This window comes from Geotrypetes seraphini, chromosome 5 (assembly GCF_902459505.1).
Source record: "Geotrypetes seraphini chromosome 5, aGeoSer1.1, whole genome shotgun sequence".
Taxonomy (NCBI): Eukaryota; Metazoa; Chordata; class Amphibia; order Gymnophiona; family Dermophiidae; genus Geotrypetes; species Geotrypetes seraphini.
In genome coordinates, this window is record NC_047088.1 from 19,590,563 (window position 1) to 19,613,046 (window position 22,484).

Below are 22,484 nucleotides of genomic sequence, written 5' to 3' on the forward strand. Positions count from 1 at the left end.
GCATAATACCTGTAATCATTCTCCAATTAAGTATTATAGTTCTGCTACTTTGCTGATTGTTGTATTTTGAATGTAAAAACACAAATTTGTGAACTCTTTAAGCAGAGGAGGGGTGAAGTGTATTAAAGATGGCTTACTAGCATTTCCAGTGAAGTTATTGCAATGCAGATGATGCTTCTAGGGGTCATGCTAATCTTTGTGCATGATAAAATGTAACCCTGTTTACATCATATCTGATCTTTTATAGCACTGGCCTTGTCAGTATTATCAATGTGTGTTGTCCATGTGAAGGATTTCTATTTCAGAACAAATAGCCTTCAAAACTTTTTGTTTGCTTTTTCTGGTCTTTGTGCCTTTCCTATGTTGTTGTGGTAAATGTCTACATTCGCAGACACAAAAAGAGCAGGAAATGTGCCAACGCAACCTCCAATCCAATAAAAATGAGAAGGGACTGAAATGCTTCCACACCTGAGCTGACTCAACCAGTAACTTTTATTCGTAGGAGAGAATGCAGGATCACAAATATTAGAAGACCCAACTTGGCCAGTGTTTTGGCGAGTAGACGCCTTTCTCAGGAGTCTAAAAATCCAACAGGTACCAATAAAATATTAAAGGAAAAATGCAATAAATACAGAAGTAAATATAAAAAGAATATCAAACTTATATAAAATATATTTATAAAAAATATAATACAAGCACCAAAATAAATAATAAATATATTTCAAGGAAGAGGACAAGTATATATAAAAAATCACCATTATCAATAAATATTAATATATAAATGAAGAGATAACCTACCTAATAAGCTGGGGAAAACAAGAAAAAACTTAAAATACATGTGTGTGCACTAATAGAAAATCTGAATATATAGTCAACCAAAAACTGCAAATATAAAATAACACATGAATCATAAGATAAAATTCTGTTGGAGAGGGTGCAGAGGCGAGCCACGAAACTGGTCAAAGGCATGGAGAATTTAAGCTACAAGGAACGCCTCGGGAGACTGGAACTGTTCACCCTCGAAAAGAGAAGATTGCGTGGGGATCTGATAGAGACTTTTAAAATATTAAAAGGATTTGACCAAATTAACCAGGAAGCAGCATTACTGACATTTTCAGATGTGACAAGGACAAGAGGTCATAGCCTGAAACTGAGTGGCAGCAGGTTCAGGACAAATGTTAGGAAGTTCGGTTTCACACAACGAGTGGTGGGCGCTTGGAATGCACTCCCGGAGGAGGTGGTGGCAGAGGCTACTGTTCTGGGTTTCAAACGCAAGTTGGATGCACACCTTCTTGCAAAACATATTGAGGGATACGGGAAATCCGGGTCTCCAACAAGGAGCACCTAAATGGGCCTCCGCGTGTGCGGATCGCCGGACTAGATGGACCTTGGTCTGTTCCGGTGAAGGTGTTCTTATGTTCTTATGACAGAAATTCAAATGCAGTGATTATAAAATCATTTTTTCTTAGATTTATATTAAAACAACTAAAGGCTATATGGTCACAAATTGCACATGAGACTGGCAAAACTAGAATAGTTAAAACATCTCAGCAAAACAAAACCAGAAACATTTTTCAAAAAAAATATATCTTAGAATATCAAGAAGTGTATATAAAATCTGTGGCCTGAGTAGTGCTGCACACGAATGCCTAAATAAACAGAATACTCAAATTGGCTCTTATCTAAAATATTCAGAAGTAGAATACTCTAGCAAAGCCAACCTCTCAATTTCTATTTCAGTGTTAATCTAATTTTTCTAAATCTTCAGAGACCTCAGCAATATCATCTTAATTGGCTCAAGATTTCATTGCTAATAAGGATTTGTAGCTAATCATCACCGGAGAGAGGTTGCTGGCTACATGGGGTGGGGAGGCTGCAGGAAAGGGTAGAGAGAGAGGGTGCTGGCCACATGGAGTGGGGGTGCTGGAGGAAAGGGAAGAGAGAGAGGGTGCTGGCCACATTGGGTGGAGGCGGGATGATGGAGGGAAGCCAAAGAGACAGAGTGGGGGCTGGAGCTGGAGGGGAAGGGTGAGAGGGTCCTGGACTCTTTGACAGTGTTGACCCTTGGAGGGTGTTGGACCTGCGAAGACAACTGAGCGCAAGACAATTGCGCGAAGTGACACTTGAGCGCAACAACAATTGCGCGCAAGACAACTCAGCTTGACCGCGCATTTGTCTTGCGTGCAAATGACTATGAACCGTTCCATATAGATCACCTAAAACTAGGCACCAGGATGATACGAACTAAATCGTATAATAGCAGTTGTGCATGCAACTGCTGTCATAGAATACGGGTCTCCTTCCATATTTGCGGGTTCGGCACTCACCACTTCGATTATTCATGGTTTTCATCTTGCTGACTCTCTAAAGTTAAAAGGGGATAGATTCCGTACAAACGTAAGAAAGTTCTTCTTCACCCAGAGAGTGGTAGAAAACTGGAACGCTTTTCTGGAGGCTGTTATAGGGGAAAACACCCTCCAGGGATTCAAGACAAAGTTAGACAAGTTTGTACTGAACCAGAACGTACGCAGGTAGGGCTAGTCTCAGTTAGTGCACTGGTCTTTGACCTTAAGGGCCACCGTGAGAGCGGACTGCTAGGCATGATGGACCACTGGTCTGACCCAGCAGCGGCAAGTCTTATGTTCTTATGATAGTTGGCTTTGTTTAAATGTGACATTTGTTTTATTTTTGCTTTGGCTGGCAATTTCCTCTTGTTTCTTTTTGAGTTTTAGTTCAGTTGAAACAAAAATTTCTAGAGAGCTGTGGCACCAAGAGGTACCTTTTGGAATTATCTAGGGTTCTTCCCCCCCTGCCCCACACACACATTTTCCCCAACCACACCTCATTTCGGAAGAAATTGAAGATCCTCCATTTAATAACTGAACTCTCTTTAACAAATTAACTCTACATGAACACTCAGTAATCTCTTGATATTGATCAGGCTTCTTTCTCTCTATTTCCTATCTATTCTCCCCGTCTTCCCCCAATTCCTCTCCGTCGTAGGTATCCTTTTCTCGTTACACTGTAAGTCCACTTGGGCCTGCACAGGTATGCGCGATGCACTAATAGTAGATTAGATTAGATTTTATAACCCATGCTCTCTGTAGCAGCAAGTCTTTTGGGCTGGGGTTAGTGCTAGAGCAGTGGTTCTCAAAAACCAGTGTGTGTCCCCAAGAGAGGGGAGGTGTCACAAAATATTTGCTATAGACTGCAGACTTGCAGTTTATAGCATCACTATCTGCAAACTGGGAAGACAAGCAATCTTGAGAGTCGGGTTCTTGAAACCCCTGTAACCAGTCCCTATTTTTACTTCCCCAGTTCCCCCAATAATAGCTGCTGCCTCCAGCCACAAATGAATATATTGAAGATATGCATTTCTGAGTAGAGTATTTACAGGTTTTTGTGCTGCTTCACAGTATCTGGCAGTGAAGGGATTTTCTGCTGTTACAAAGGTGACACCAAAACTTGAATATATATATTTGTTTTGTTGTTTGACAGATGAGAAATTGGGGATTGATGTGTTGCATACAGCTTTTTTTTATTTGGGATAGGTAAATTCATTCTAAACTTACAATTAAACAATGAAATACGGTATATAGACGTGCTTTGTTCAGCTGTGAATTTTAGTGTTGTGACATACATAAATGTTGGGTGTGTCACAACAGAAGAAAGGTTAAGGACCACTGCATTAGAGTCATCTCAGGAGACTGAGGGGAAGAGTCTCAAAGCTTCACAGTAGAAACCAGCGGGATGCTGTCGAAGTTCCTTCTTGTAACTGAGTCATTCCTCAGAAACGGCGCATGCAAATGAGGTTCGTGGAGCATAGGCTTGCTAAATTTACTTGAGATGAGTCACTGGAGGTAGTGATTAGCACAAGCGCAGAATATGCCCACATTAAAAACCCCAAAACAACCCCTCCCAATCAAAGATCAGCAGCAGATGCCCATTTTCCTGCTGCGTCACACAACCTCCCAACACCCCCTGGCAGGGGGAGATATACCCACTCTCTCCTGCTGTTGCCCAGCCCCGCCCCACCCCAACAACTCCCCCCCTTGTCCCTGACTCTATGCACACACATACATACGCCCCCAAATGCACTGGGGGAAGGGCCTTATGCGTCTGGGCCAATTGGAGCCTTGGGCCCCTCCCTGGCGCATCCCAGAAAAAGCCAGGCCTGCCATTTTGTAAGAGGCAGGCCTGCCAGCCGGAGTAGGTAGGTGGACTTCCTGAATAAGGTGTGTGTGTGTGGGGAGGGGGGGTCGTTGGGGCATGAGGGGAGTTGGGGGGGTTTAGGTGACAGTGGGGAGAAAGTGGGTATCTCTTCCACTGCGTGTGTGTGTGTGTAGAGTAAGGGGGTTGGGTGACAATGGGAGAGAGTGGGCATCTCTCCTGCCGGTCTTCAATTTGTTTTTTATTTTAATTTGCTTGGGGGGGTGTCTAAGCTGTCAAACCTTACTTTCCTGTTAGTGCCTGAGCCAATCAGCACTCAGGCACTGATCAGAAAGTAAAGCTACGACAGCTCAGACCTATCAGCAAATTTTGGCTGCAAATGTGGCACAGTGAGGTTAGGGAATAACTCGGCAATTATAGAAATTTGGAAAATCGCTCAGAGTGCTCATTTTAATATCAATGACCTCGTTGTACTACATTTGCATGGCAGTATCGGAGACTGCTAGAAACTTGGAAAAGACCACGGTAAACTGTTTTGATAATCTGCTTCTAAAATACATGCACGCTAAACCAGCTGGAACCAGTTTAGCGAGCACGTTATAGACACATTTTAGTTTTGAGCATTTTCCCCTGAGTCATTTTGTCTTCAGAAAACTGATTGGATATACAGTGGAACCTTGGTTTACGAGCATAATTCATTCCAGAAGCATGCTCATAAACCAAATTGCTCGTATATCAAAGCGAGTTTTCCCATAGGAAGTAAGGGAAACTCGCTTGATTCATTCCCCCCCCTCCTGAGGTCGCCGGCGCTGCTTCACCCCCCCCCCCCCGATAACTGGCATCGCCCCCCTGTCTGCAAACGTCCCCCCGAACCGGTGTCCCCCCCCCCGTCCTTGTGATCCGGCATCCCCCACCCACCCAAAAACAATCCCTTACCCCAATCTTGCACTGGCACCAGCACCAACGCACAGCATCTGTGCATGCTCGAGGCCTTCTGGTCTTGCCCTCTCTGAGAATCTCGGCGCAGATGCTGAAGGCACAGCCCAGGCAAGAGGCAGGTCTTCAAGCACCAGCACGTCCTGTGCGTTGGTGCTGGTGCCAGATCGGAGTAAGGGACTGTGTTTGGGTGCATGGGCGGATTGCAGGGGGGGGGTTCGCAAATCGAGTCAACGCTTGGTTTGCGAGGCACAATTTGCGTAAATGTTTTGCTCGTCTTGCAAAACACTCGCAAACCGCGTTACTCACAAACCAAGGTTTAACTGTATATCTAATTTGATGAATGCAATAGTTCTTACAAACTAGAGGTTATTATAGACAAGTCATTGATGGTCACTGATGCATCATAATCATATGAAATATGTTGAATAAAGCTGAACGTTAGGAAAATTAACTGGATTAATTCTGTCTAGCTTGGTTTGCCACCAGGTGAATGTTGCTCAACCTGTGATGATTTTCTGGCCAGAGTTTGGACTTTGGTTTGCCACCAGGTGAATGTTGCTCAACCTGTGATGATTTTCTGGCCAGAGTTTGGACTTTGTTTTGCTGAGTAACAGATTACGGTTAATCCTTGGCTGTGCGTTCCTTGTCTTATGTCTTGTACTTGTAATAATTAATTTGTCAAATTAATTTTTATTTTTTTGTCTTAACAGATAAGAAAATTCTTCAGCTTCAATTATTTTAATCTACAATTTTTATCAGTCCTGTAAGTATTAATATGCTCAGTTTTTATATTTTAGTTACTTTATTGACTTTTTACGTTTACAGTGTATAGTAGTAAAGATGTATTTAGCAAATCTGCATGCTTTTGAAAAGTGTGTGTAATTGACTGCTTTAAAGGTCTGAGTCACAAACGTTTTTCTCCCATTCTGCCTCTGGGTTTTTTGTTGTTTTTTTTTTGGGGGGGGAGAGAGGAGAAGGGGAGGGCAAGAAGTTGGTAAATCGGGTCCTCATTGACACAATGTAGATAATATCTTAAAAATAGAGCTCACAATTAGACTATCAAACAGAAGCATATATGAATAAATTACATTTAATCTTATTTCCCTTTTCACCCAAATATGTTTTCAGAGAAATACTGTGTGTTACTGTGCAATTCTGTAACACAATAAATGACGGCAGATAAAGGGTGTCAGGTCAAAAGCGCGCCGGGACAAAGGCGCGCCCAGACAATTGAGCGCCCAGACAACTTCACTTTTTCCCTGTTTTTAGGGAAAAAGTTTAGTTTACAGTAAAATGTGGAGAGTTACAACCCCCCCAAACCCCCCATAACGCCGGCGCGATGTCTATTAAGTAAACTGGGGGGGTTCCCCAACAAAACCCCTCGTCTGAGCCCCTAAAAACTGTAATTTAGAGTGGTGCGGCGGCGCGCGCTTTTGTCTTTCGCGCCGTTGTCTATGAACCCAGATAAAGACCCGCTTGGTCTATCCAGTCTGCCCAACAAAGTGGCTAGAGCCACACCCACCACTCTGTACAGGCCGTAGTCAACCACGCTTATACACTAAGGGGCAGATTCTGTATAGGACACTAGAGAGACTATTTTTTTTAGTGGTCCACTTCCTTATGTTGTTGTCCACTACATATGTTGATGAGAGCAAGAAAGAGCAATCAAACCCTTAGATAAGTCTTTTTATATTTAAATGAGAAATAAAATCCTTAAGACACAGAACATGCTTTTTAACATAAAAGATAGCCATGTCAAATGTATTAGTGCGTGGCGCAAAATGTCTAATATGAAAGAATTTGGGGGAAAAAAGTAGACTGCTTGCCCTTCAGATAGACTTCCACTTGTGGGACTGCCAGATCTCCTTGCCCCATCTCTTACAAACCCTAGAGCAGTGTCTCTCAAACTTTTTTACCTCCAGCACTGTAAACAGAACACATGTTTTTCACAGCACTTTATAATTGAATTATAAAATTGCAACCCCCCCCAAAAAAAAAAAAAAATAAATTTGAGTTATTTATTTAAAGTTCTTAAGCTATGTATGGGTAATTGTAACAGTGAAACTAAAATAGATAGAATAGAATTGCTAATCAATGCGATGGATGTGCTTGTTTTTGATTGCAAATTAACTCAAAATGAGGCTCAATAAATCGACAAGCAAACACATTTCATCATCCACCATCTGCAGTTCTTCTCTCTTTTTTTTTTCCCCCAATTTAATTTGTCAGAGCTGAAAACCCAAGTTCGCAAAGATAAGAAGATCCAAACAGTAACAAAGCCTTGATTGCTTTATTACTCGAGTTAGGATAACGATTGCTTTAAAAAATAAAATTACTTGCCATTAGTTTTCAAGGACCAATCACGTCAAAGAATGATTCTTGGCTGGGCGGTTGCGTCCTTATGCACACAGACACTCATAACATTGACAGACTCTTGTGTACTCGATGTACATGTCATCTATTCTAGTGTACTACATACTTAGGAAGGGAATTTTTTAAAAATTAAGTAAAATTCTGAAATCTTTTGTGGCACACTACTGTGCCATGGCACACAGTTTGAGAGACACTGGCTAGAGATTGACACAAGGACAAATTTTTCCCTGCGGGGACTCATTTTCCCATCCCGTCCCCTTAAGTTCTGTCCCTGGCCCATTCCTGCAAGCTCTGTCCTCATCTGCACAAGCCTCAAACACTTTAAAATCCTAAGTAGCAACATTCTAGAGCTCAGACTGTGATGTCATAATGCCTCACTTCACCAATGCCTAAGCTCCGTCCTCATCTGCACAAGCCTCAAACACTTTAAAATCCTAAGTTGCAACATTCTAGAGCTCAGACTGTGATGTCATAATGCCTCATTCCACCAATGCCTAAGCTCCGTCCTCATCTGTACAAGCCTCAAACACTTTCAAATCCTAAGTTGCAACATTCTAGAGCTCAGATTGTGATGTCATAATGCCTCATTCCACCAGTGCCTAAGCTCCATCCTCATCTGCACAAGCCTCAGACACTTTAAAATCCTAAGTTGCAACATTCTAGAGCTCAGACTGTGATGTCATAATGCCTCATTCCACCAATGCCTAAGCTCCGTCCTCATCTGTACAAGCCTCAAACACTTTAAAACCATAAGTGTTTGAGGCTTCTGCGGTTAAGGCAGAGTTTACAGGAATGGGACAGGGACAGCGACAAAACTCGTGGGGATGGGATGGGGAAATTGAGTTTTGACGGGGACAAATTTATCCCCGTGTCATTCTCTAACACTAGCCCTAGAGCTTCTATTGAGGAATAGGGGTAGAAAGCTTCTTAAAAACTCATCTTAACTTTGAGCACAAGAATGGAAGAGGACTATTTGCAGCGTCTTTTTTCTCTGCTCAACCTGCAAATGCTAATAGAGATACAGAGTGGACCAAAGAAATTAAAACAGACATAAACAGCTCTAACGCAACACCAGTAATATTGCTCAATATTTCAAAGTTCACTTCTTCCTCTTGTCAAAACAAGCCTGCCAGGAACTTTTTCCAAGAATCTTAGGTAGAAAAACCAAATTTTGGAAAGTGTCATCAGTTTAATAGGTTATCTTGCCTAAAGAGGAAATAGCCATATCGTTTCAGGAACACAGATCTTTAGACTCTTTATCACTTCCTCCATAATTTAGAACAGCTTAGCTTGCCCTAATGTGGGGAGCAGTTCGGCAAGCTGAGAAAATGAAACCCTCTTCATAAATGTCATAACTTCTCCTATCCTGGACCTGATTGGTTTGTGTTGCTTGTGAGGCCACAGTATGAGGTAACGCAACATGACTTGCTCATCGAGTGTAATTAGTGAAACCTTACCCCCCCCCTCTTCTATGAAACCACACTAGCGGTTTTTAGCACAGTGAGCCGTGCTGAATGGCCCTCGCTGCTCCCGATGCTCATTGAGTTCCTATGAGCGTCGGAAGCAGCGTGGGCCATTCAAACGCAGCTCCCCGCGTTAAAAAACACTAGCGCAGTTTCATAGAAGAGGGGGATACTGAGTTATTTAGGTAATTTCAATTTTTATAATTATGATGACATGAAAAATTAGTCTCATATCTTCTTGTAAGAGAGCAGATATGAGGAAAAGCTCATTTATAAAATTTTATATGAAGTAGTTTTTGCAGGTTACATCTGTGCTTGTTACTGGAGTGGGGTTTAAGTAGAATGAGAAGACTGTTTACTGCTGACTAGTTATAACAAATTGACTTTGCCTGATACTTTTTGTTGCTTTAGGAAAAAACTGAAGGGAGTTTTTTAAAAAAAAATTCTTTATATAATTCTTGGTATAAATATCATGTAAAACAATTCTGTCTCAAATATAATGCCAGTTTTATATTTCCTGCAATCTAAGCCTTTGTCTATATTAACAAATAACAGTGGGGAGTGCTGCAATAACTGGATTAGAACACAGATCTTTCCAAAATTCAGAATCTACTAACTTAATTTTTCATGTGACTAGCTTTCAGGCACACATTTTTCATCGGATCCTGTAAAATGAGCTGATGGCCAAACAACTCAAAAGCTAAGCCAATAAAAAGATATCATCTCTGCAGTTTCTGTTATTTGAACTAACATAGCAAGAATACTATACACAAATGAACTTTCTTAGTAGCTTACTGTCCTTAACCTGTGGTGGTATTACTTCCTCTGCCCTGCCAGTTGGAGCCTTTTGAAAAAAGTGTTGGGTTGTTGCTATTTAAAATAAAATTAGACATAGAGCAGACATGTATCAGCTAGAATACATTTTGTGCAAAGAGGGATCCTCTTGCCCCTTCTCCCAACCACTATCTTCTGTAGAAGAACATCAGAAAATCGCATTACAAAACTAATTAACTAATTATGCATCATTAAATCTTTCAGGATGCTTTTATAAACAACAGGCTGGAAATTAGTTATCATATTTTAATAAGAGAAAGCTTCATATTCAATTATGTTTTCCCAGTGGAGTTATTAAAATTTGATATGAAAAGCATGCAAACACTATGTTAAAGGAATGCACAGGGAAGGATGCAAAAAAAGCAAAGGAAAAGCCTGAGATAAGAACATAAGAAGTTGCCCCTGCTGAGGCAGACCAGAGGTCCATCCTGCCCAGCGGTCTGCACCCGCGGCGGCCCATCAGGCCTAATTGCCTGAACAGTGTCCCTGTCTAATTTTTCTACTGCCTCTAATCCTCTACTCCTATCCCTATAACCTACCTCTACTCCTATCTGTATCCCTCAATCCCTTTGTCTTCCAGGTACCTATCCAAACCTTCTTTGAAGCCCTGTAGCGTGCTCCTGCTTATCACATCCTCCGGTAGCATGTTCCATGTATCCACCACCCTCTGGGTGAAAAAGAACTTCCTGGTGTTTGTTCTAAACCTTCCCCCTTTCAATTTCTCTGAGTGCCCCCTTGTACTTGTGGTTCCCCATAATTTAAAAAATCTGTCCCTGTCTACTCTTTCTATGCCCTTCATGATCTTGAAGGTTTCTATCATGTCCCCTCTAAGTCTCCGCTTTTCCAGGGAGAAAAGCCCCAGCTTTTTCAGTCTGTCAGTATATGAGAGATCCTCCATACCCTTTATTAGCTTAGTTGCTCTTCTCTGGACTCTCTCAAGTACCGCCATGTCCTTCTTGAGGTACGGCGACCAGTACTGGACGCAGTACTCCAGGTGCGGGCGCACCATTGCATGATACAGTGGCAGGATGACTTCCTTTGTCCTGGACGTGATACCCTTCTTAATGATGCCCAACATTTTGTTTGCCTTCCTTGAGGCTGTGGCGCACTGCGCCGCCGCCTTCAATGATGTGTCTACCATCACTCCCAGGTCTCTTTCAAGGTTACTGGCTGATTGGTTGATGAGGAGTGATGCCATACTAGTCGCTGCAAAAGTATATAAGTGAACCTAGTGGAAGCAGTTCTCTGAGTTCATATTGTCCAGGAAAGATGCATTTTGACATGCCTGACTATATATGGCCCCATTGTACAAATACAAACTCAAAAAGAAAAACACACTGTATGATAGATTTAGCAGAGAAACCTCATTCATACTATCTTATCAAAATAAATAAAACAAGACAGCAACTGATAATATATACAAAAATTGGAGAAAACAGACCTCATACACCGACAGCCAGGACTATACAGTACCCTAAGTTATCCGACTCATCACTGGTCTGAAAAAACCCCCATACATTTATATTTATAGGGGGGAGTGTATGGCGCAGTGGTTAAAGCTACAGCCTCAGCACCCTGGGGTTGTGGGTTCAAATCCCCGCTGTTCCTTGTGACCCTGGGCAAGTCACTTAAGCCCCCCATTGCCCCAGGTACATTAGGTAGATTGTGAGCCCACCGGGACAGACATGGAAAAATGCTTGAGTGCCTGAATAAATTCATGTAAACCGTTCTGGGCTCCCTTGGGAGAACGGTATAGAAAACTGAATGAATAAATGAATAAAATCTTCAATTTTTCTTTTCATTCATTCATATCAACTTAAATATTCAAGGTCTCTTTTCAGTCCTCATAATTATTATGAAGTAGAATGAAAGGTTAGATCTCCCAAAATATAACTGTAAAGGCAACAGCTTGGAGTAAAACAGGATTTTCAGTTCATATAAGAAGGTCTAATAAAACGTGAAGTAAACAAACAAGGCAAACTTATCTTCAAATTGCATCTCTCAGACGCTCTTTCTTCTCTCAACTGCTTCTTCCCGACAGAAAGCACTTCTGTTTCACCTTATCCAAGGCTACATCAGGGGAAATTTGCTTCTTATTGCCACATCTGAATAGCCGAAGACGTTCACGTAGTATAGCAACTTGGCTGACGCACCTCAAAATGGCCGCAGAACTGAGAGACGCGCCCGGCTCATTCAGATGTGGCAATAAGAAGAAAATTATATCATACGGATGTGTTGGCACGCGTTACCATTTGGCACGCGCTAAATCGGCTGCCGCACCTTAGTAAAAGGACTACTTAGTATTTTAGATTGTTTAACTGCTTTCAATGGTTATGATTACTTTTTATGTGACTTGCATTTGAATGCATTTGACAGGGTTAAAAAGGAAAGAAACAGAGAAAGAACTAATAAAATCAATGCATTATATTAGAGCACTTGCATTTAGTTCTGGCTTTGCTTGTCTGGACCATTTGCTATTTTCAATAAAAATAATTTGAAAAAAAAAAAAAAGAATGATAAACGCTTTCATGTAATTCTGTAAATATTTTTTAAAAGGGCATTGAGCCTTTCATTATATTTACACAATCTTCAGTTTGGCTACGTTGAAATGCTCAGGTATTTAAAAGAAAACGCAAATATTTGCTTTAAACGTCAAAACACGCTTAGCCCTGATAGTTCTGAAAAAAAAAAAAAAAACCAACAAAAAACAAACAAACCCACACAGATGGAGAAAAAAATCGCTACTCTTTGGAACATTTCTGTCCAGTTATTTCAGCCTCCTGGTGCCTTGGTGCTTTTTCTGAATGGCAGCTTACTAATGGTATTACTAACTCGTTGCCTCTCTTCTCTTCTGCTTTCTGGCTGGTTGCAACCTCACCCCCCCCCCCTTCCACAGATGTATGCAGTTATTGGCTTCTGAGAGCACTAAATGTTTAAGCTGTAAGTTGCGAACATTGCTTTTAACTTTCAAGCTCTTTACTGCTTGCTACCTTGCTATCGTCGCTTCTCCGTGTTGTCGCCTTGAATAAACTAAGACCTAAAGAACCCCAAGAAGTCTGAAAACGAGGCAACGACACAGCGGACTTGTAAAGTTCATCCATTATGGTGCTGAAGGCAGAAGTGCACACAGTGTTTTTGCTTCCTGTCTACTTGTTAATATTTGTGTACAGTTGCCTTACATTCATACCATGGTATTTTCTCACCAATGCGAAGAAGAGAAAGGAGATGGCAAAGCGCATAAAAGCAAAGCCTGTCTTGGACAATCCTGGGAGCCCATACCGGGCTGTGAGCCACTTTAATTCGCTGGCCACCATAGACTTTCCCGGAGCTGACACGCTAGATAAGCTTTTTGAACACGCTGTATCGAAGTTTGGAAGAAAGGATTGTCTTGGGACCAGGGAGCTTCTAAGTGAAGAAAATGAAAAGCAGCCTAATGGCAAAGTATTTAAAAAGGTAACTTTTACGCTTCATTTGTTTAAAAAAAAAAGTCTTAATGTAAAGGTTAAGTAATTGTCCTACTATCTATATTGAGTAGCAATAAGAAATGCAACTGTGGATAAAGGTATAATGAGAAATAGCTTTGCTCTGTGTTCCTAATACATTAAGGGCTCCTCTTACAAAGCCGCGCTAGCGGATTTAACGCGTGTGACTTTTCATCACGCGCTGGCCGAAAAACTAGCGCGGCCCATGGTTTAGCGCGTGCTATTACGTGTGTTAAACCACTAGCGTGACTTTGTAAAAGGAGCCCTAAATTTAATCTGTTTAGGAATGCATTCTCTAAATAGGTGTACATAATAAAATTGTTTTACGTACCTTACCACTAATGTGCTTGAAATGTGGAACCATCCAACAAATTCAGAGAGAACTTTAAAAAGCTATGTAAGTATCTTTAACAATATGTTCCTTAGCAATGTCCAAGCCGGCTGGAAGACTTGAACATCGAGGCCAAAAGAATTACCAGAATGGATTCTCTCTCCCACATGACTGGGCTAGACACTCCGTTCTGTAAATTCAATTAACAGACGAGGAAAAGCCATGTAATAATCAAATATGTTTTATTGACAGAGCTCCCATTGTCTGGGAAGAGCAAGCCCTCAGAATTTCAGTGCTCTTCAAAGAGATAAAACAAGGCAAACAGATTTATACCCTATGTGACATCATTTGTAATAATTATCATGCTTTAGAATACAATGGTACAGTTGGTCACATGACTTCCTTTCCAAAAATGCCTTATGTCAATGTTAACATTAAAAGTCCATTCTGTTAAGTTTTTTAACTCAGCAGGTGGCAGTGTTTCACTTTTTCTTTCTAAATCACTTTTGATCTTTGACCTTTTCAAAGATCAATCATGTCAGTAAAAAGCCCTACTTCCTACAGATTCTCTGTAAAACACCCAAATTTCCTGTTCCTCTGAGAACCTTATCCCCATGGATGTATGTGAAGAATGGTACATAAATCTATGTCTCTTAAGAGTCACAAAATCAACCTTCTGAACTTCCTAGCATTAGCTGAAATGTAGAATCAGCAATTTAGACAGGGAATGCCAATCTTGTGAGCTTAATCTCTTTATTACAAGGCCTCAAGGCTGAGTTTCCAATGTAATGTGCAGGTACTGTATTTTAATTTATTTTCATATCGCCGGTGACAATTGTCACACCTGTAAATTCCAGGACTCTTCAACAGCAAGAATAAGTAGAAAACAGTGAAAATGAACAGACAAGGGAAGATGGTCCAATGTCCCCTTTTTGTTAATAACCTGCAGGAATTAAACAAGAATACCCATTTGTTAGAAGTGTGGCTCTTCAGACTCGCTCTCTTAAATGTCTGAACTCAAGTTTGTTGCTCCATAAACAGCTTAAACATAGGTTGATTTTACCCCCCTTCATTTGCTTAGCTTGTATCTGTAGTACACAAGAATACCCAGTGTGTACTATACTATATAGAGCTAAACAACTGCATGGTCAGTGAAGTAAAGCAACAAATAACTCTGAATATAGGTTTGCTACCCTACTACATTTTACAGGAGTTCTTGTATACTTTTAACAGTTAATCCTTGGAGATTATAAATGGCTGAACTATGAAGAAGTCAGTGTCAAAGTGAATAATCTGGGGAGTGGCCTGGCTGCACTGGGGCTGAAACCAAAGAGTACCGTTGCCATTTTCTGTGAAACCCGGGCAGAGTGGATGATAGCAGCTCAAGCATGTTTCAAGTACAACTTTCCTCGTGAGTGTTTAATGTTGCATTACACTTATTCCTCTGCGAGTGAGCTCGGAGACTGTAGGCAAAAAAATTCATCTGTTTTTGCTTATCTTCCAGTATCCAAATGATGATTATGTCCTATGAAGCAAGTTAGACATGTACTTTCTTTTTTCCAAATCTTTATTCATTTTAACATATACATCAAGTGTACATTAAAATATGAACACAACATATTACATTATCACTTGATAATTCCATAACAATATATACCTAAAAGATTTATATCCCACCCCCATCTCATATCTATACATGAATAATATAATTCCTATGTATATTAATCAATTAAATTATGCACATATATTAAATTATCATAACCCACCCATCCCCCCATTCTGTCAATTTTCATATAAGGAAAAATAATAATAAATTAACATTAATCATTATGATAATTTATTATTGGCCTCCACACATCTTTAAATCTATTAAAATGACCATTTTGTATTGCAAGTAAACGTTCCATTTTGTACAGATGACACACTGAGTTCCACCAGAAGCTGTAATTTAGTCTAGAACAATTTTTCCAATTCAATGTTATTTGTTGTATCCCTACTCCTGTAAGGATCATCAAAAGCTTATTATTTACTGCAGATATTTGGCTTTTATTTCTCATACACATTCCAAATAAAACTGTATCATATGACAATGCCACATGATTTTCCATAAAGAGGTTAACTTGATCCCATATTGATAACCAAAATGCCTGAATATATGGACAATAAAATAAAAGATGATCCAGAGTTCCAACTTCAAGTTTACAATGCCAGCACCTATTAGACTTAGAGCAATCTAATTTTTGTAATCTAGTAGGGGTCCAGAATGCTCTATGCAACAAAAAGAACCATGTTTGTCTAATAGATGGCGACATCATATCTTTAATTCTCCAAGACCAAATACGTGGCCATTGAGATGCATTAATCTGATGCTTAATCTCAATGCTCCAAATATCCCTTAATCCATTTTTAGGTTTCTTATTCAAATAATTAGATAAAATTTTATACCACTTGGCGGTCTGGTGTCCCAGAAAATCTGCCTGAAAACATAGGAATTCTAAGCTATAATGATCATGTAAAGATTTCCATTCAGGGAACCCTACCTGAATAGCCTGTAGACATGTACTTTCTAGTGTAACATACAGTAGGCACAGTAAAGGGCAAATTCTATAAGAAGCGCCTGAAAGTTAGGCACCTAATTAGGCCCTGTTCAGCGCGATCCAAGTAAAATTGGGCGCTGTTTAATGAATCGCGCTGAGTTTAACCTATTTTGGAGGTGCCAAAGAAATAGGCCAGCTCTAGGCACAACTAAAAATTAGGCGCCTAGCTGAGCGCTTAAGCACGCTTAAGAGCAGTGATTCTGCAACAAGGCACTTAACATGTAGCCACGCCCACGCCTAACATGCATAGCGCCTATTTTTTTGAAGGCCGCCTAAATTTTTAGAGGCGCCTTGTTAAGAATCACTCTTCCTTGATAGGCGCCTAAGTTTCAATTAGTGCTGAATAAAAAGCTTAATTGAGCTTATTGTTCAGTTTCGATAGGCGCCTATCTAGTTGGGCGCCTCCAAAATAGGTGCCTAACATTAGGCGCTGGTTACAGAATTTGGGCCTAAGTAACTATTTGATTATTTTGAACAAACATGAGAGCAGATACTGCACTAAACAATGATGGTGAAAGAAAAATGACTCCTTATAGGGTTCAGATTTTGAAAAATAGTCATCGTACCAATCACTGGATTTGTGTTTGTCACTGTAGACACCGATTTTCTCAACACTAATATTCCCCATGAAGCAATAATTGGGTTTTATGATGAACTTTTAATTCGCATTGAATAATTTCTTTTTTTTTAAAAAATTCCTTTTGAACGTATGTTTTTTCTCTGGTGCTGTTCTTTTTTTTTGTGAACTCAAACACTGCAGTAAATGATATTGGAGGGGGGAGGGTTAGCATTGTGATAATAGTGTATAAAAAGCCTTCTCTATATGTAAACCCTATATTTTACAAAGGGCACTAAAAATTGAGCATATAATAGAGCATATAAGTACCATTTAACTGTGTAAATAAATTAGCTTGTTGGTGCAAAATTGGCATTGAATATCAACAATTGACGTCAACATGCACTAATTTGTGTAACATAGAAACATAGAAAAAGCGGCAGAAAAGGGCTATAGCCCACCAAGTCTGCCCATTCCAAGTATCCCCCCCCTGAATTTACTCCCTTAAAGATCCCACGTGAGTATCCCATTTTTTCTTAAAATCCGTTACGCTGCTGGCCTTTATCACCTGGGGTGGGAGTCTGTTCCAATGATCCACCACTCTTTCGGTGAAGAAGTACTTCCTGGGATCGCCATGAAACTTCCCTCCCCTGATTTTCAGCGGATGCCCTCTGGTGGTTGAGGGTCCCATGAGCCAGAAGATATCATCTTCTGACTCGATGCGTTCCGTGATGTACTTATACGTTTCAATCATATCTCCCCGTTCTCTTCTTTCCTCAAGTGAGTACAGCCGCAACTTCTTTAGTCTTTCTTCATACGTGAGATCCTTGAGCCCCATGACCATCCTGGTGGCCGTTTGCTGAACCGACTCGATCCTCAGCACGTCCTTTCGGTAGTGTGGGCTCCAAAACTGAACACAGTACTCTAAGTGAGGCCTCACCATGGCTCTGTACAACGGCATCATAACCTCAGGTCTCCTGCTGATGAAACCTCTACGGATACACCCCATCATTTGTCTTGCCCTGGAGGAAGCCTTCTCCACTTGATTGGCAACCTTCATATCCTCGCTAATGATTACTCCTAGATCGCGTTCCGCCGTAGTTCTAACCAAGGTCTCACCATTTAGTACATAAGTTCTCCGTGGGTTTCTCCTGCCCAAGTGCATTATCTTGCATTTTTTAGCATTGAAGCCTAGCTGCCAAGTTTTTGACCATTGTTCCAGCAGCAGTAGGTCGTGTGTCATATTATCAGGTGATAAGCCACTGCCTACTATGTTACAAAGTTTGGCATCGTCGGCGAACAGTGATACCCTTCCTCTAAGTCCTTTCGTCATATCTCTTATGAATAAATTGAATAGAATCGGACCCAGGACCGATCCCTGCGGCACTCCACTGATCACGTCCGATGCTTTGGATGGGGTACCGTTTACCACCACCTTCTGAAGTCTACCGCTCAGCCAATCCCCAACCCATGTAGTTAGAATGTCTCCTAATCCCATCGATTTCAGCTTGTTCAGTAATCTTCGATGAGGGACGCTATCAAATGCTTTACTGAAGTCCAAGTATACCACGTCCAGTGACTCTCCGGCGTCCAGTTGTCTGGTAACCCAGTCAAAAAAGCTAATCAGATTAGATTGGCAGGATCTATCCCGGGTGAACCCGTGTTGGTGTGGATCACGCAGTTTTTCTTTATCTAGGATTGTGTCAATATTCTGTTTGATCAGTGTTTCCATGAGTTTACACACTATAGACGTGAGACTCACTGGTCTGTAGTTTGCTGTCTCTGTCCTGCAGCCCTTTTTGTGGAGTGGGATTACGTTGGCTGTTTTCCAGTCTAAGGGGACCCTTCCTGTGCTTAGGGAAAGATTGAAAAGAACAGATAATGGTTCTGCCAGGACTTCCCTTAACTCCCTGAGCATTCTGGGGTGTAGGTTATCCGGCCCCATGGCTTTGTTTACTTTGAGTCTTGAAAGTTCGCCGTAGACACTACTGGGCGTAAATTCGAAATCTTGAAACGGGTCTATTCGGTTATCTCCCGTCTGCAGCTGTGGACCAGCTCCCGGTGCTTCACGGGTGAACACTGAACAGAAGTATTGGTTTAATAATTCTGCCTTCACAGAGTCTGATTCTGCAAAGTTACCGTCCGATTGCTTCAGGCGTACTATCCCATCTTTGTTTCTTTTCCTGTCACTAATATAGCTGAAGAAAGATTTATCCCCTTTCTTAATTTTCCGTGCTAACTCTTCCTCCATTCGGAGTTTGGCCTCTCTGACTGCTGTTTTGACAGCTTTGGATATGTCTAGATAGTCCTCTTTTGCCCCCTCTCTGCCTAAATGTTTGCAGGCGATAAAAGCGTCTCTTTTCTGTTTAACTAGGTCTGAAATTTCTTTACTGAACCATTGGTGTCTTTTATTTCTCCTGTGTTTACTTACTGTCTTTATGTATCAGTCTGTTGCTATGTGTAGTATGGACTTCAGAGATGACCACATATCCTCTACATTGTCAGTTTTTGCTTGTTTATGTAGCTCTTGATGGACGAAATCTCCCATGCGATTGAAGTCTGTGCCTCTAAAGTTGAGAAGTGTACAGTGTTCCCTCTAAGCGGGCGGGTGTTGTGAGCAAACTTTTTTTCACTGTGAGCTAAAAATATCGGGCGCCAGCAAGTTATGAGCCAAATAAATATGTTGCTTTCTACCACAGAACTTCCTTACGTTTGTATGGAATCTATCCCCTTTCAACTTTAGAGAGTGCCCTCTCGTTCTCCCTGCCTTAGCTACTAAGTCTATTCCCTTCAGTACCTTGAATGTTTCTATCATGTCCCCTCTCAATCTCCTCTGCTCAAGGGAGAAGAGGCCCAGTTTCTCTAATCTTTTGCTGTACGGCAACTCCTCCAGCCCCTTAACCATTTTAGTTGCTCTTCTCTGGATCCTTTCGAGTAGTACCGTGTCCTTCTTAAAGTACCAGTGCTGGACGCAGTACTCCAGGTGAGGGCGTACCATGGCCCGGTACAGCAGCATGATAACCTTCTCTGTCTCTTCAGTCCAGCATCTGCCCCTTCCATTCACTGTCTGTCTTTCCCTGCCATCTCTCCTCCTGCCCCCCCCCCACCCCCCAATTTGGTCTAGCATCCATCATCTTCCTTCTGTTCCCCTCATGGTCTGGCATCTCTATCCTTCCCTCCCCCCTGTGGTTTTTAGCATATCTCTCTTCTCATTTCCTCCACTCAGATCTGATCATTCTCTGCTCTCTCTTCCCTTTTCTTCTCTGGTCTTCCTTCTCTATTTTCTGCCTCCATCTAAATTAAATTCTTTCTTACTATTTAGTCCCGTTTCCCTCTTTTCACTGTGTCTACACACAGCTTGTCACCCCTTTCCCTCACCCCTCCATTATCTTACTATTTTCTTCCCCCTTTATTTATCTCCTCCTTCCATCCAGTATGTGTTCTTTCCCCACTTCCATTCAGCATCTGCTCTCCCTTCTCAACTGACATCCATCTGCCTTCTGCTCTCTCTCCCTTCTTCTCACTTCCATCATCTGTCCCCTTCTCTCTCTCTCTCATCTCCTCCATTCCCTCATCTGCCCCTTCTCTCTCTCTCTCTCCCCCCCCCCCCCAACTTCCATCATCTGCCCCCCTTCCCCTCACCTTTGTGGGTCACTTTCTTTCCCCTGAGGGTGGCTCATGTCACAGGGGAAGCTTTGGCCGAGCAGAACCGCTTGATTGACAGTGGAACTTACTTGATTGATGTCGATGCTGGGGCCCGTTGCCGTTTGAAGGAAAAAAAAAAAGGTGGAAAAAAGGAACCTGTAAAGGCGAGAGGAAGGGAAACCTCCAGGACAGCTGCTTTTTGCCCTCCTTCAGCGGCCCAAGAGTTCAGACCAGCAGCGGCAGCTCTGTATGCTTTTAACTTCGGCACAGAGCTGCCCCTAATCAATAGTTTAGCGCGGTTTCATGAGGCAGCCTCGGGGCCTTTGATAGCCGGCCCGCTTCGATGATGCGATGTGGGCCGGCCTAGCAAAGGCCCCGAGGCTGCCTTATGAAACCGCGCTAAACTATTGATTAGGGGCAGCTCTGTGCCGAAGTTAAAAGCATACACAGCTGCCGCTGCTGGTCTGGAGGTGCGGAGACAAGGCAGGAGGCAAACGCGGTGGAAGGCAGGAGTCCCGGCGAAGGCAGGAGTCCCGGCACAGCGACTGCAACAGGAAGTTGCAAGTCAGCTGACGCCGGCCTTTCGTTGCGGCGGGGACCGAATCCTTCGCGGACCAGCAAGATTTTGTTTGCGGACCGGCGGTTGAAGAACTGTGCTCTACACTGTGTGCGCTGTGACGAGAAACTTGTGCGCTGCGAGGTAATATTTTGTGCGCCAGCGCAGCTTAGCGGGAACACTGGCACTAGTGACATGTGTAAATGAGTTCTACCCATATTTTATAAACTTTAACCCCTGCGTACAGCACTGGTCGCCATACATGAAGAAGGACACGGTACTACTCGAAAGGGTCCAGAGAAGAGCAACTAAGATGGTTTAGAGGTTGAAGGAGCTGCCATACAACAAAAGATTAGAGAAACTGTTCCTGTTCTCCCTTGAAAAGAGGAGATGAGAGGGGACATGATCGAAACATTCAAGATACTGAAGGGAATAGACTTAGTAGATAAAAACAGGTTGTTCACCCTCTCCAAGATAGAGAGAATGAGAGGGCACTCTCTAAAGTTGAAAGGGGATAGATTCCGTACAAAAGTAAGGAAATTCTTCTTTACCCAGAGAGTGGTAGAAAACTGGAACGTTCTTCCGGAGTCTGTCATAGGGGAAAACACCCTCCAGGGATTCAAGGCAAAGTTAGACAAGTTCCTGCTAAACAAGGACGTACGCTGGTAGGGCTAGTCTCAGTTAGGGTGCTGGTCTTTGACCAGAGGGCCGCCGCGTAAACAGCGACAATTCTTATGTTCTTAACCAATAACATTCAGCGGGAGCTGATCTTTTCTGTGATGGAATTTGTTGCCGGGACATTTGAGAGAAGAAACTAACCTAGATAGATTTAAAGGAAATCTTAAATGCTTTCTCTTTAAAGACGCAGCTTTAATTATGGACTTATTAATTTGCACTTTAACTCTTTTATGGACTCATGCAGTATTAGTATATATATATTTTTTCATGTGTTGATAATTATTTCTAACAGCCCTATTGCAAGATTTGGGTGTTTTTCTTGATTGTGACTTTATGCATTTTCATCCTGTTTTGACTCCCATAATAGCTCCCTAGTTATTTTCCCTTCCAGTCAGATTCTTTCCATCCCCTTTCTTGCTGCTAAGCTGAAGAGAAGTGCAGTGAAGAAGAAGTAATGAGCCCAGCTGAAGGATGATGACGTAAAATTTGATGTGGTTACCTGGACTTTCACCCCTGGCATCTGGACCCAGCCGAGTCTGCACTGATCCCAGCTATTTTGGAAGAGCATGGAAATAATCTAACTTGTTAATTTATCCCTCCATCCCTTTTGGATGTAGTATGCTCATAACAGGATGAAGCCATAAAATGAGAATATATTAAAACGTATCAGATTAAATTATGAACCCCTGCAGATGCCTAGTTGCTCGAACTATCCCAAATGTTGAAATAGAGACCCCTATACAGACCCATACACAACATTATCCCAGGACAAGCAGGCAGGTATTCTCACTAGTGGGTGATGTCATCAGACAGAGCCCCGGTACGGACGTCTCACAAGCACGTGTTGCTTGTAGAAACTT

At 41.9% G+C, this 22,484-nt stretch overlaps 1 protein-coding gene across 3 annotated transcripts in view; it reads left to right on the forward strand.

Moving 5' to 3' along the window:
• The window catches only part of ACSL4 (acyl-CoA synthetase long chain family member 4), a 108,000-nt gene that overhangs the window by 23,562 nt on the left and 61,954 nt on the right, over positions 1 to 22,484 (forward strand). For 2 of the 3 annotated variants that reach the window (XM_033945481.1, XM_033945482.1), the window contains exons 2-4: positions 5,820 to 5,872; positions 12,993 to 13,232; positions 14,826 to 15,003. In XM_033945481.1, the coding sequence (XP_033801372.1) occupies positions 13,005 to 13,232; positions 14,826 to 15,003 (406 nt within the window). In that variant the 5' untranslated portion in view covers positions 5,820 to 5,872; positions 12,993 to 13,004. Of the gene's footprint in view, positions 1 to 5,819; positions 5,873 to 12,675; positions 13,233 to 14,825; positions 15,004 to 22,484 lie in introns of all 3 variants that reach the window. The other variant, XM_033945480.1, reaches the window with a different exon arrangement.